The following is a 15,238-nucleotide window of genomic DNA, read 5'->3' on the forward strand; positions in this document are numbered from 1 at the left end:
TCCTTTGATAATATATGAAATATAACGTCAGAATCAGAATCAGTACCTATAGCCGAGGCGTTGATGCACAGCTCCCGTGACAGGACGAGGAAGGTTCTTCCCAGGACGTAGACGTTCACCTGCGGGGAGAAAAAACACAAACAAACCACAAAACAGATGATTAAGTTTAATTATTAACTGGATTTGGCTGCTTATGTTAATCCACTGAACGTCTAAGTGCTTTCTGAAGACTCCTAAAACCATTCAAAGCCACTTAAAGATGATTTACAGCGGGAATCAATCCCAAATTAGGCTCACAGCGTTGGTGGAAGACCACGAGATGTTCTGGTGACATCATCGACCCAAACGTGGGATTAAAAGATGGATTTTCCTTCCAGGTTTGACAGCTCTGAGTCAACGATTAATCTCTCATCTAAACATCTCTCTTCTTGCCCTTCAGATTGATTCATTTTCTGGATTAAAACTAGAGACTACTTGTTTATTTGATCATCTCAGACATCTGTGAGCGACCTCTGAAGCACATTGTTGGTCTAAAATAAGAAACTCGACGTGGTTTATGAGCGAAACGGTCAAAGGGAGCATGGAAATGATAATTTCAGCCTTAGTTAATGAACTGTTTGAGTTTTCCAGTCTCATGAGGTTTTATTTATGAATTCGTAAATAAATATATGATGATTTTTACCAATTTGATGTCGTTGAGATGAGAGTTTAAGAGCAAAAGATGGAAAAGAAGGTAGGAATGAGGACAAGAAACCAAAGTGAAAGGAATTCAGCAGCAGAAAATTGGTCCTGATGTGGTAAAATGTCGCCGAATTTGTTAAATATAAATTAACTTGACGCCAAATCCGTAATCTGTATCAGAATCGGATTTATTTAACTTTATTTCTTTAAAAAATTGGACAGTTTCTTTATATCCTCAGCAAACAGAAGCTTCTTGGTGGAGGTAAAAAACCTGCTGTAGTCACGTTTTAACAGTGGTTCCTTGGGTGATTTGATGATTTTGTAGGAAAACCTTCTGGGACACATCACATTGGACTAAATCACATGGAATAAGCCTTTAAAATCTGCTTTAAAAGCAGTCCAGTGACTCTCTGGAGGAGGATGAGCACCAGGAGGCTGCAGAGCTGCTTTATTAGGGTGGGTGGTTGGGTGTCATTGAGGTTATCAGGGTGGAAACTCCCATCACAGATGTTTCATTGTTTCCTGCCCACAGCGCCTACACCTCCAGAAGGCTCTGCAGTAAATCCCATCAGCCCCAAATTCTGCTGAATAACAAAAGCCACGAGGCCGAGACATCGATCGTCCGCGCAAACATTTACAGCCTGAGCTGAAAGTTTCTGAGCTGGAATATGAGGCAGAAGGCGGCAGCGAGGTCATGAACTCAGACCTGTGTCATTCCTTCAGACTCTCACTCTCTCTGCTGAGGGTCTGAGGGTCTGAGGGGGGTTAGAGTCTGAGGGTCTGAGGGTCTGAGGGGGGTTCTACAGAGCAGACAGACGGACTCCCACTCTCTCTGAAGCAGATGCTCCTTCTGCTATTCTGGGAAAAACAGATTCTTGCAAAGAGAAGCTGGAGAAACAACAAGTGCAGCACTTTAAAAAGCTGCAAGGTGTTATGGGAAAAAGCTTCAATGGATCTTAAAAATGTGTGATTTTCTCAACCCCCTGGTCCTCAGGAGAAACATCTAAACCATGAAGGTCAGCACCAGGACTGAGAAACCCTGATTTAAAGTTCCAGCATGGCAAGGCCCGACTCCGTTTGGTGTCGTTTTCAGGGATTTTTAAGTCTTTTTAGTGACTTGAAGACTAAAGGTCGTGGTCTTGTCCTTTTCCCTGCTCTTGGAGACTAAAAGTATTGGCCTTGTCCTGGTCCATGGTCTGGGACACTCCGTCTTGGTCTTGTCCTGGTGCCTGGTCTTGGACACTTAAAGTCTTCTTCTTCTTGGTCTCCACAAGTCAAGACCCTATACTGGTCTTGGTACTGGCCTTGTCCTGGTCTCTGGTCTTGGACACTAAAAGTCTTGGTTTTTCTTGGTGGTATGTAATAGTCTCAGTGTGGTCTTGGTCCAAGTCCCTAAAAGTCCTGGTCTTGGTCCCTAAAAGTCTTGGTCCAGTCCTGGTCCCTAGTCTTGGACACTAAAATTCTTGGCCTTGTCCTGGTCGCTGGTCTGGGACACTAAAAGTCTGGGTTTTGAAAACTAAAAGTCTGAGTCTTGGACAATAAAAGTCTTGTTTTTTGCTTGGTCTCTAGAAGCCAAGACCCTATACTGGTCTTGGTACTTAATAGTCTCAGTGTGGTCTTGGTCCAAGTCCCTAAAAGTCCTGGTCTTGGTCACTAAAGGTCTTGGTCCAGTCCTGGTCCCTGGTCTTGGACACTAAAAGTATTGGCCTTGTCCTGGTCCATGGTCTGGGACACTCAGTCTTGGTCTTGTCCTGGTCCCTGGTCTGGGACACTAAAAGTCTGGGTCTTGAACACTAAAAGTCTGAGTCTTGGACAATAAGTCTTGTTTTTTGCTTGGTCTCTAGAAGTCAAGACCCGATACTGGTCTTGGTACTTAACATTCTCAGTGTGGTCTTGGTCCAAGTCCCTAAAAGTCCTGGTCTTGGTCCCTAAAAGTCTTGGTCTTTGCTTTGTCTCAGCCCCAAAAAGTCTTAATGTTTTCGTGGTCTTGGTCACTCGAAGTCTTGGTCAACCTTCAACCACGTTACATTTAAAGCGTTATAAAACGTTAATATGTTGCTGGTGTCGTACGATAAAATCCTCCATTTTGTCTTAAAGCTTAAAAAAGCCGTCTTAAATCGCAATTAGACATTTTACTGCATTTGTTGGGGTCGACTCGACTCAGTTTTGGAGTCGTTTCGTTTCGCCTTGGAACCTCGTCAGGTACCAGGTACCATCACTGATGGAAAAGCAACAAAAACAAGTCGAGTCGTGCTGGAACTGAGTCGTGGAAAAGAGCCACAAGACAAGTTTGTGTGTTTTCAAATTTGTCCTAAGTTGGCGAAGGAAACACCAAACCAACCTTTAGAGAACTAAAAGTATTCACACTTCCTTAACCTAATTCTAAGCCTAACATTAAGTCTTTTTAAACCCATTTAAAGTGGGATTGTTGGACACGTCTGTCACATACAGACGGGACGTTTTTCGAGTTCACAGATCGATATTCTGTGGATTCCATGAACTCGACCTCCATCACGACACAACACAGAGAAAACAAGTGTTATTGATCCAGGTCTGATCGATAAACACAGCCTCAGTGAGCTCAGTGAAGGAATGAGACAAAACTCCTGATTCATCCAAACTCTGTGTGTGTGTGTGTTTGTGTGGTCATAAAAATGATTGGTGGACGTCCACCAGCTCACAGCAGCCTCAACACTGGGCATTAATAACCTCCACCACAACACACACACACACCCAAAATCCACTTCAAATCCACACCCTGGCCTCCACATGCCGGGGTGGGGATGGTGGGAGGTGGAGGGGGGATAGGCCTGCAGGACAGCTGGGTGCATAAAAATAAAAGCCCTACGACCAGCTGTGACTCTGAGAAATGTCCCACCACCTCCACCACACCCCGACTGACTGTGAATTAAACATGCAGACAAATGGAAGGGTTTCTAATTTTACACACACACACACACACACACACACACACACACACACACAACGAGGTTTAATTATAAGGGTGAAAGTCTGACAAGCAGATGCATCATGGGAGTCGTCATCATGGTGGGAGGTGAGAGCGCGCGTGTCATTGAGCCTCGAAAACACATCAAAGTTTAAATTTAAACGTTGTCCTGTGTCCCTGTGAGCTAAAATCACTGTTTTTCTCTATGGGGTTTGGTGTGGGAGAGTGAGTGGATGGAAAACTTTAGTTTCTTGTTGGAAAAGTTCATCTAACAGTGAAATAAAGACGTGAACATGTTCTTAATGATATCATAGACTTACGATATCATAGATTTTAAAATTTCTGAATTTATTTACACAGTTTGGACTCTCGACGGAACAAAATACACCATTTTTCACCATTTCCTGGTAGTCAATAATGTAATCGATATGAAATCTTACCTGCAGGACGTCACTGAAATCCAGCAGCATGTCTGAGAAGAGCATGTTAAGGAAATTCAAGAGAATCAGAGATAACAATAACTTATCATCAGGTTTTAAAGTCTTTAAATGAATTACAGGTTTATTATTATTATAATAAACCTTATTATTTATTATTATAATAATAAACCTGTCCTGTTTCTTTAAAAAAAAACACTCAAACCGATTAATGATGTTAAAAAAGGTCAAAAATTATTATAAAAACACTAAATTTCAATCAATTTCATCAATAAATCATTGCAGCTCCGGTGTCAGCGAATCCTAAAGACGTCACGTTCACCTCTGACATCACAGACCCTGAATACACAGACTGGTCTCCACGGAGACACTGGTCTCCGTGGAGACAGGTGCACCTGTCTCTGCTGCTGCTGCCCGGAACTGGATTAACGTGGGACTGGAGGGGGGGGGGGAGGGGGGGCTCTCACAATGGACTGGGCAGAAGTGCAGATGAAATGGGAAAGATAATCCCAGGCGCACGAACGCCGTCTGGAGATTAGAGACGAGGACGACTTAATCAGGGAAAACAAACGACGACACATCTGTGTCCACAAAGATGATATCTATGTCAATCTGAAAAGAAATATAGAGAATAAAATCACACTCAGATATGCACTTATGGGTTTTCCTACTATACGAGTGCAGTCCGTAGGAAGTATGTATTCCTATAGGGGGAGCTGAAGAAGATTTTTCAGTTATGGTAATGCACGATAAGGAACATAAAGGCTAAAATAATACACTGTGCAACCTCATTAGTCACAACGCAAATGTGCCTAATGTTTTTGAGACTGTCAGCTCACTGTCAAAGTGTATCAGGGCAAATGGAGTATTTCATGATTTTCAAAAATTCATTAAAAATATTCCTTAAGAGATATGCAAATATTTTCAACGGATCCTTGTTCAGGGCGATACCAACTATTATGATGGTACATTTCGAGTCATTCTGAGATACTTTTTGTTTTTTTGAAAAAAGCCAGCTCACTGTCAAAGTGTATCAGGGCAAATGGATCATTTCCTGATTTTCAAAAATTCATTTCAAATATTCCTTAAGAGATACGCAGATATTTTCAACGGATCCTTGTTCAGGGCGATACCGACTATTTGTCGGTGGAATATTCTGGCTCAGTGTTCTAGACTGTGATTGTTTTTAAAGTAGAGGATACGTGGCGTTCCCTCGGTGCGGCAGACCAGGTAGAGACAGGCGGCGATGACGTGCAACGACTTGCGTCCACGCGTCAGGTGTTTGTTGAGCGCCATCCTGTAGAAATTATAGGCCGTGTCCAAACAGTGCTGGTTCATCTGCAGCTGACGACCCAGAGTGTTGATGTTCTGTTTGGCTGGAAAACAAACAAGAGTTTTTCAATTCAATTTGAATTAAATTAACAAATTACAGGTTATTTGGACTTATATTATATACAGTATAGTCATATTATTCTTTTCTACTTGACTGAAAATTGTGGATTTTGTTGATATTCATGACATTCATTTAAAACTTTCTATATTATATATTTTTAAATTATATTACACAAAGAACATGTGTGTGCCTTCTTTACACACACACACACGTAACAAACAGCAGGTGGAGACTAAAAGAGTTTATAATTAACTCTCACAGAGCTGCAGGGCATCTTTGTGTGTGTGTCCAGGGTTCATGACCTTGCGTAAGCCGTCATACACACTCACACACTCACACTGAACCAGATGTGTGTGACCAGTGAACCGAGTGTGTTGTCTGGGAATGTGAGCGACTCTGAGCTCATCCAGTCTCATCACTTTAACACACTTTCAACATCTAACTCAATATGAACATGACACACACACACACACACACACACACACACACACAAAAGAGCTAACGCTGATAAAATATAAGGTTTAGTCCCTAAAGATCTGGGTCTTTTCCTGGTCTTTGACACTAAAAATCTTGGTTATGACCTCGTCTTAGAGAATAAAGGTCTTGGTCTAGTCCATTTCCTTGGTCTGGGGACACTTACGGTCTTGATCTTGTCCTAGTTTTTGACACTAAATTCTTGGGCTTGATCTAGTCTTGGACACCAAAATTATTGGCCCTGGTCTTGGACTTTGAATGTCTTGGTCTTGTCCTGGTCCCTGGTCTGGGACACTCAGTCTAGGTCTTGTCCTGGTCCCTGGACTTGGACACTAGAAGCTTTGGTCTTATCCTGGTCCCTGGTCTTGGACATTGAAAGTCTGGGTCTTGAACACTAAAAGTATTGGGGTCTTGTCCTGGTCCCTGGTCTGGGACATTGAAAGTCTGGGTCTTGAACACTAAAAGTCTTGGGGTCTTTTCCTGGTCTGGGACATTAAAAGTCTGGGTCTTGAACACTAAAAGTATTGGGGTCTTGTCCTGGTCCCTGGTCATGGACATTGAAAGTCTTGGTCTTGAACACTAAAAGTCTTGGTTTTGTCCTGGTCCCTGGTCTTGGACATTAAAAGTCTGGGTCTTGAACACTAAAAGTCTGAGTTTTGGACAATAAAAGTCTTGGTCTTTTCTTGGTCTTTAGAAGTCAAGACCCTATACTGGTCTTGGTACATAATAGTCTGAGTGTTGTCTTGGTCCAAGTCCCTAAAAGTCCTGGTCTTGGTCCCTAAAAGTCTTTCCTTGGTCTCAGGCCCAAAAAATATTAATGTTTTCATGGTCTTGGTTGAGTTTTGGTCAACCTTCAACATTTCCCCCCCGTGTTAAAAACACGTTAAATTTATTGCGTAATAAAAAAGTCATTAATATGTAGCCAGTGTCGTACAATAAAATCCTCCATTTTGTTTTAAAACTGACAGCAAACGAACTGAACTGAAGCTCGACTCGTAAATAAAATCGTAGTCGCAGTAAATGCCGGGAAAAGAATTAGACGTTTTAGTTAAACACGAGTTTAAACGTGAACATAAAGAAGAGAAACAAGCAGTTGATTCTTAGATGATTAATATCAGAGCAGCCGTCGTCACATGAATCAGGATTTTTGTTGTGTTTTTACTGCGTCTGCACTTTGTGAATGACTTTGTTTTCACTCATAAATCCAGACTCCAGCTGCTGAAGCTGCTGCTGCTAACGTTCCATTGACATTCCAGTCACCTCGCCCGCACTGCGGTGAGCTGCTGTGCACTGACACACCGGGGAGTGCTGGTGACACACTGCTGCACAACACAACTACACAAACACACAACTACACAAACACACAACAGGAGGAGGAGGAGGAGGAGGAGGAGGAGGAGGAGGAGGAGGAGGCGGGGCCTGCGACTGGAGACCTGAATCAGTTGGCGGCGAGATGAAGCAGGAGGACGCAGACGTCCACTGGGGAGACATTTCAGACACAACAAGAAAAACCCTAGACTTTCAGGGACTGAGACCAAGGAAAAAAAGCAAGACTTTTAGGGACTGAGACCAAGACAGAAAGAAAGACTTTTAGGGATTGAGACCAAGACAAAACCAAGACTAGGTGAGACCAAGAAAAAAGCAAGACTTTTAGGGACTGAGACCAAGACAGAAAGAAAGACTTTTAGGGATTGAGACCAAGGAAAACCAAGACTAGGTGAGACCAAGAAAAAAGCAAGACTTTTAGGGACTGAGACCAAGACAAAACCCAAGACCTTTAGAGACTAAGACCAAGAAAAAAAACAAGACTTTTAGAGACTGAGACCAAGAAAAAAACAAGACTTTTAGAGACTGAGACCAAGAAAAAAACAAGACTTTTAGGGACTGAGACCAAGAAAAAAACAAGACTTTCAGGGACTGAGATCAAGGAAAAAAATAAGAAAGAAAACCCAAGACTTTTAGGGACTGACACCAAGAAAACCCCAAGACTTTCAGAGACTGAGACCATGAAAAAAACAAGACTTTTAGAGACTAAGACCAAAACAAAACCCAAAACTTTTAGGGACTGAAACCAAGGGGAAAAAAACAAGACTTTAAGAGACTGAGACCAAGGAAAAAAAACAAGACTTTTAGGGACTGAGACCAAGACAGAAAGAAAGACTTTTAGGGACTGAGACCAAGACAAAACCCAAGACTTTTAGACACTAAGACCAAGAAAAAAAAGCAAGACTTTTAGGGACTAAGACCAAAACAAAACCCAAAACTTTTAGGGACTGAAACCAAGGGGAAAAAAATAAGACTTTTAGGGACTGAGATCAAGGAAAAAAGCAAGAAAGAAAACCCAAGACTTTCAGGGACTGATACCAAGACAAAAACAAGACTTTTAGGGACTGAGACCAAAACAAAACCCAAAACTTTTAGGGACTGAAACCAAGGGGAAAAAAATAAGACTTTTAGGGACTGAGATCAAGGAAAAAAATAAGAAAGAAAACCCAAGACTTTTAGGGACTGACACCAAGAAAACCCCAAGACTTTCAGAGACTGAGACCATGAAAAAAACAAGACTTTTAGAGACTAAGACCAAAACAAAACCCAAAACTTTTAGGGACTGAAACCAAGGGGAAAAAAACAAGACTTTAAGAGACTGAGACCAAGGAAAAAAAACAAGACTTTTAGGGACTGAGACCAAGACAGAAAGAAAGACTTTTAGGGACTGAGACCAAGACAAAACCCAAGACTTTTAGACACTAAGACCAAGAAAAAAAAGCAAGACTTTTAGGGACTAAGACCAAAACAAAACCCAAAACTTTTAGGGACTGAAACCAAGGGGAAAAAAATAAGACTTTTAGGGACTGAGATCAAGGAAAAAAGCAAGAAAGAAAACCCAAGACTTTCAGGGACTGATACCAAGACAAAAACAAGACTTTTAGGGACTGAGACCAAAACAAAACCCAAAACTTTTAGGGACTGAAATCAAGGGGAAAAAAACAAGACTTTTAGGGACTGAGATCAAGAAAAAAAATCAAGACTTTTAGGGACTTAAAACAGGTCCCTGAACAAATCTGAAAGTTTTTAGTTCAGATTTCTGTGTATACATTTTAAAATAACACTCTTGTAAATGATCCATCAAAACGATATGAGGTGTTAAATCTACGGCTGTAAATTAGTCACTACATTACGTGCAAATTTACTCTCGTCACAATTTATATCTTTCTTTAAAAGGAGATGGTAATTTTTGGGGAGGATTTACTGTGTTTATGACGAGCTAAGAAGTGCTGATTTCCCCGTCTAATAAAACCCTTCAAACACACGGATCATTACTCAGCGAGTGCTGCAGTCTGACAGCTCTGCGACTCTGTTGCTGAAACATCGTCAGCCCAACAGACGGCCGTCGCCGCAGCAACCAGCTGCTCGCCATCACATCGAGGCTCTGGCTCTTTGCCCGACAGCCTGACAACGCTCAGCGGAGCCCAGCGACTCAAACAAGTTGTTGATGCGTTTTTTTAAAGAGCGAGCGGGAGCAGGAGCGAGGCGTCGAGGTCCTGGGACGCTCGGAAGAGCCTGATGATGTTCAGATCTACTGCATCATCATAAATACTAAAACCTACTGAGATAACGAGAGGAAATGGAAGCTTCTCTCAGCAGCAACTTCAACAAGACTTTTAGGGACTGAGACCAAGTAAAACCCGATTTTTAGGGACTGAAACCAAGAACAAACAAGACTTTTAGGGACCGAGATCAAGAAAAACCCAAGACTTTTAGGGACTGAGACCAAGGAAAAACCAAGACTTTTAGGGACAAAACCAGGACTTTTAGGGACCGGGACCAAGAAAAACAGAAGACTTTTAGAGACTGAGACCAAGACAAAACCAAGACTTTTAGGGACTGAGACCAAGAAAAACAGAAGACTTTTAGGGACAAAACCAGGACTTTTAGGGACTGAGACCAAGGAAAAAAACAAGACTTTTAGGGACTGAGATGACGAAAAACCAAAGACTTTTAGGGACTGAAACCAAGGAAATCCTAAGACTTTTAGGGAAATTTTAAATTTAAATTAAATTTTATGGCTGTCACAAATAAAGATAAACATATTTAACAAATGTGTCTAAAACCAGGTAACAAAAGTAAAAACTGTAAAAACTGTCCCTTCAGAGGAAAAGAATCTCACACTTCTTGATTCCACCTCTTTATCACGGCAGGTTCACTGTTACAGACTTCAGTTTACAGGCGTGTGGCGCCCTCTGCTGGTCACTCACCCCTCTGCAGAGTCTGAGCTCGGGACTCGCCTCCAATGCCGTGGTGACCCTCTCCAAAAGTGGGATTCTTGTTTCCTGTTGAACACAAACAAAAGACTGAGTTTGCATTTGAGATGAACAAATCAATAAATATGAGACATAGAAAAGAGGAACGAGAACTAAACATTCCCCCTCTTTCCTGCATGACAAATATTCTCAGAAATGAGAAAAAGTTGCATAATAACTCAGATTGAACTTCAATATAAATTATTATTATTATTTATCAACAAAACAATAATACATATACAACTTGACGATACATTTTTGACGATGAGACAAGAAAAAGAAAGTTTCGCTTGAGAAATCTAATCAAAACAATTAATCATTTATTAATAATTGCCCAAATATTGTATCTTAATTAATTATTCAGGTGAAATTAGCTTAATTTTCTCCTTATGATGAGATTAACCTTTTACTCTACAGAAGTTGCAACAGGAAGAAGATGAACCATAAAATATGATAATTGAAGAAATGGCAGTAAAAAAAAAAAAAGCAGTGTTATCCAACAGCTCACTCTAGTGGACAGTTGGAGGAATTGCATGATAGTGAAAAATTCTGCAGGAGAAAAAGATTTGCTGTAGGTTAAAGGTTAAGAGATAATCTGGGGGTGAATGTAACACACAGAGATTAGCATCTATAACACGTGTGTGACACACACACACACACAGACACACACACACACGTTGTTCCTGAACACTGCGTACATGTCTGACGACGACATCGTCCGTCTCCCACACCAAAGTCCATAGAGAAAATCAGTGATTTTAGCTCACGGGGACACAGGAGCTGCTGGTCTTCTGCTGCCTCGTGTGGTCACTTTGTGTCACTGTGGTTAATCCGAACGAAGACGAAGTTTGCCGAATTTTACAAAATCAGACATTTGAACTAACTAATGGAGTCAGCAGTGGATCAACAACATCTGTGTGCCGTGATGTTAAAATCACTGATTTTCTCTATGGGGTTTGGTGTGGGAGAGTGAGTGGTTTGAAAACTTAAATTTCCAGTGGAAAAAGACTATAAAAGAGCAAGATAAAGTGTAATATATAGTTTTAAGATGTCATAGGCATAGCTTTTATCAATTTTTCTTGATATCCCCCTACGGCAGCCATGTTTTCACCCCCCCGAGCTTGGCCTCGCTCACCTTCCGAAGAGACAAACTGTCCGACGGCGTGCGAGCCTCCGCCTCCCGACTCCACAAACTCCACCTCGGACACGATGATGTTGTCCTCCAGCACAGAGCCGCAGCCCATGCAGACGGCATCGCCGCGGGCCTGGTCCACATCCACGTCCGAGCTGCCGCAGTTCTTGCACGCTTTGGGACTCATGTCGGGCGGGGGCGGCGGCGGCGTCGCCTTAGGGAGCTTCAAAACGCTTCCTGAAGAGAAACGAAGACCTTTAAACCCATCATTGATCAAGATCAACTCGCGCTGCAACATTCAGTCGATCAATATTTCAGTCACGTTGCAAAACTCGCAGCTGCCAAAATAAAAGCTTCCAGAGACTTTTGATTGATAATCAGTGCTTGGCACGTTAACGGCGTCAACGTTAACGCACGTTTTAACGCATGGCCCGTTTCCATGACGACTGACCCGGAAAAAGACGAGCGTGGCGTCATGTTTACGTGACTTCCGATTGTTAAAATGAATCTCTAAAGTAGCACTTAGGTTTAAAAACAGAGGCACACATACGCAGTACACAGGTACGCTGGTTATTTGTTAGCGCTGCTCTTTTCGTTTAATAAACAGACAGCTAATGGCGCTAAAGGAGCTAACTGGTAAACTGTGCCTGGACTCCGGTGACGCGGCACGTAAACATGACATCACGCGCGTCTTTTTCCAGTCAGTCGTCATGGAATCGTGTCATGCGTTAATGTGCGCTAACGTTGACGCCGTTAACGTGCCCAGCGCTATTGATAGTATCGCTCTATTAATTCAAGGATTGTCTGTCTCTCTATCTGAGGACAACTTTTATAAGTACTTAAGGCAAGGGCCTGGATTTACAAGGGCGGCCATCTTGTTATCGTTATTTTTATAACGTCAGCCCAGACAGACAAATCAAACATTTCATGTTTTTGATTTTGACATCATTTTGGATAAGATAGGCAAGAGATATCAGTCGAGATGTAATAGATATATGACAGAATGAGTCACTTCTTAAGACAGTCATATCAATAATGTTGTGATGCTGACTCAGTCGTAGCATGAGATGCAGACACTGCACTCTTTTCTTTGTTAATCAATGACTCTTTCATCCATAAAATGCAAAAATGCTGTGTTTTGTTTCGTCCTCATGAGCAAAGATCTTAAAACGCAAAGAAAATAGATCAGACTCGCGTTAAAGAAGCTGAAATCAAGGATATGTGATATTAGTATGCATTGATATATCGATTAGAGCTTGTTCAGCTACAAGCGTGTGCTGTAAAACGTCCTGTAAGGCTGGAAATTGTTCTAATAACGTTAAAGCGTCAAAGACAATCATATTTAATATCTATGTTTAAATCTACGTTTATATCTATAGATATATACATATATACACGTGTATATGTATATGTGTATATATATATATATACATACATATACACATATACACGTGTATATGTATATGTGTATACGTGTATATGTATGTGTATATATATATATATATACACATACATATACACGTATATATATATACATACATACATACATACATATACATATACACGTGTATATATGTATATATCTATAGATATATACGTAGATTTAAACATAGATATGTTTATATATATATATACATATATATATATATAGTTCTAATAACATTAAAGTGTCAAAGACAATCATATTTAATATCTATGTTTAAATATACATATATATCTATACATATATGCATGTGTATGTGTGTCTATATGTATATATATATTGTATATGTGTATATATATATATATATATATATACACGTGTATATGTATGTATGTGTCTATATGTATATATATATTGTATATGTGTATATATATATACACATACATATACACGTATATATATATACATACATACATACATACACATATACACGTATATATATATATATACACACATACATACATATACACGTGTATATATATATATATATATATATACACATATACAATATATATATACATATAGACACACATACACATGCATATATGTATAGATATATATGTATATTTAAACATAGATATTAAATATGATTGTCTTTGACACTTTAATGTTATTAGAACTATATATATATATTTATGTATATATATATATATATATACACATATATATATATACACACAAACACATATATAAATACACATGTATATTAACCTAATTTTTGGAACAACTAAAAGAAAATGTCTTATATGTTGGTTTAATGTTATATGTGAATATTTTATAGTTTCTTTACGCGATAAAACAAAGAAATCATTAAAAATGTAATCATTTTGTTTTGTGGACAAATATCTGGACAGACACGGGTGACAACGTCATAATTTTTCCTGTATTTTGAGAAACACCTTTTCAACATTTACTCGATTAATCGCGCAAATTATCGACAGGTTAATCGACTGTGACCGTAATAATCGTGAGTTGCTGAGTCTCGCGCAATGAATGTGCATAACTTCCGCCGGCTAGCTACGTGGCACAGCTCTGCAACAAGCACCAACCGGCAGCTAACGTAGCCTTCTCTTCACCTCTCCGTCTCCTTTTATTGAAATACAATAAAACATAAAAGCTAAAGTGTCTCTTTTATAACAGTCACATCACTTTTAAACGCGGAAAACGTTTAAAGTTTGTGTGAAATGAGCGGTTAGCAGCAGCAGCAGCAGCCTCACGCGCACACTCACACACACGCAGCGGCTGACAGCTGAGCTGACGAAGCTAGCACAGAGATGCTAATAACCGGCGATAACTCTGACGTAAAACTACGGCTTTAACGCGGAACTACGAGCCGAGAGTGGAGTTACGGGTGTGGGACAAACACGCGGAAAGAGTGTGGTGGTTGTTGTTGTTGTTGTTGTTGTGTTTGTTGTTTAGCGGACGTACCTTGTGTTTTCGGAGCAGCAGAGTCCCGTCAGTGAGGCTCTGACTGCGGCCACGCTCACACCGGTCTGCCGCTGCTGCTGCTGCCGCACACACACACGGGTCTACTACGGTTACTGTTAATGTTGTTTTTGTGTTGTTTTTTTGAGTGTGTGTGTGTTAGGTTTATCTCTATGTGTGTGTGTGTCAGCTCTCACACTTCATCCACATGCTGTAATATCCGTGCAACCATCATCAACACACACACACACCCGACATGTGCGTTTACATGCCGGAGACACGGGCGAAACCAACACGGTCCGGGGAAGGGGGGGAACCAGATGGCAAAACCAACTAATAATCATTTAATATCAAAGCTTCACACTAACGCACAATTACTTAAACATGACGTGGACATTTGTGGTGAAATACTATTTCCTGAACTAAAGAATATAAAGTTTAAAAATTATATTAGTAGGAAAACAACGTAGAGAGACGAACGAGATCGCTCCCCTACTCAGCTGCTGCAGTGGTACGTCTTACGTCAGTGCATTTAAATGGACAGTGCGGGCAATTGATAGATTAGCTACCTAGCCACGCTACTGAAATAAATAGATATTAGCTACGTAGCAAACTACCTCAGATACCATAATAGGTGTATCGATAGATATTAGCTACGTAGCAAATTAGCTAAGATACTAAAATAGATATATAGATATTAGCTACGCAGTAAATTAGCTAAGATACTAAAAATAGATAGATATTAGCTACGTAGCAAATTAGCTAAGACACTAAAATAGATAGATATTAGCTACGTAACAAATTACCTAAGCTACTACATTAGATATAAAGATAGATATAAGCTACGCAGCAAATGAGCTAAGATACTAAAATAGATATATAGATATTAGCTACCTTTCAAATTAGCTAAGATAAGAAAAAACATATTAGCAACATAGCAAATTAGTAGATACTAAAGTAGATAA

General features: G+C 40.3%; 1 protein-coding gene across 1 annotated transcript in view; it reads right to left on the reverse strand.

Moving 5' to 3' along the window:
- LOC310929465 (transcription factor IIIB 90 kDa subunit-like) overlaps positions 1 to 14,490 on the reverse strand; it is a 74,599-nt gene extending 60,109 nt beyond the window's left edge. Inside the window, exons 1-6 of the mRNA XM_083892233.1 lie at positions 14,277 to 14,490; positions 11,369 to 11,602; positions 10,189 to 10,263; positions 5,268 to 5,441; positions 4,069 to 4,100; positions 47 to 119 (exon numbers count right to left, since the gene is read on the reverse strand). Of these exons, the coding sequence (XP_083748359.1) occupies positions 47 to 119; positions 4,069 to 4,100; positions 5,268 to 5,441; positions 10,189 to 10,263; positions 11,369 to 11,552 (538 nt within the window). The 5' untranslated portion in view covers positions 11,553 to 11,602; positions 14,277 to 14,490. The remainder of the gene's footprint in view (positions 1 to 46; positions 120 to 4,068; positions 4,101 to 5,267; positions 5,442 to 10,188; positions 10,264 to 11,368; positions 11,603 to 14,276) is intronic.
- Positions 14,491 to 15,238: the final 748 nt, after the last annotated feature.

Source organism: Microchirus variegatus (assembly GCF_963457635.1).
Source record: "Microchirus variegatus genome assembly, chromosome: 7".
Lineage (NCBI taxonomy): Eukaryota > Metazoa > Chordata > Actinopteri > Pleuronectiformes > Soleidae > Microchirus > Microchirus variegatus.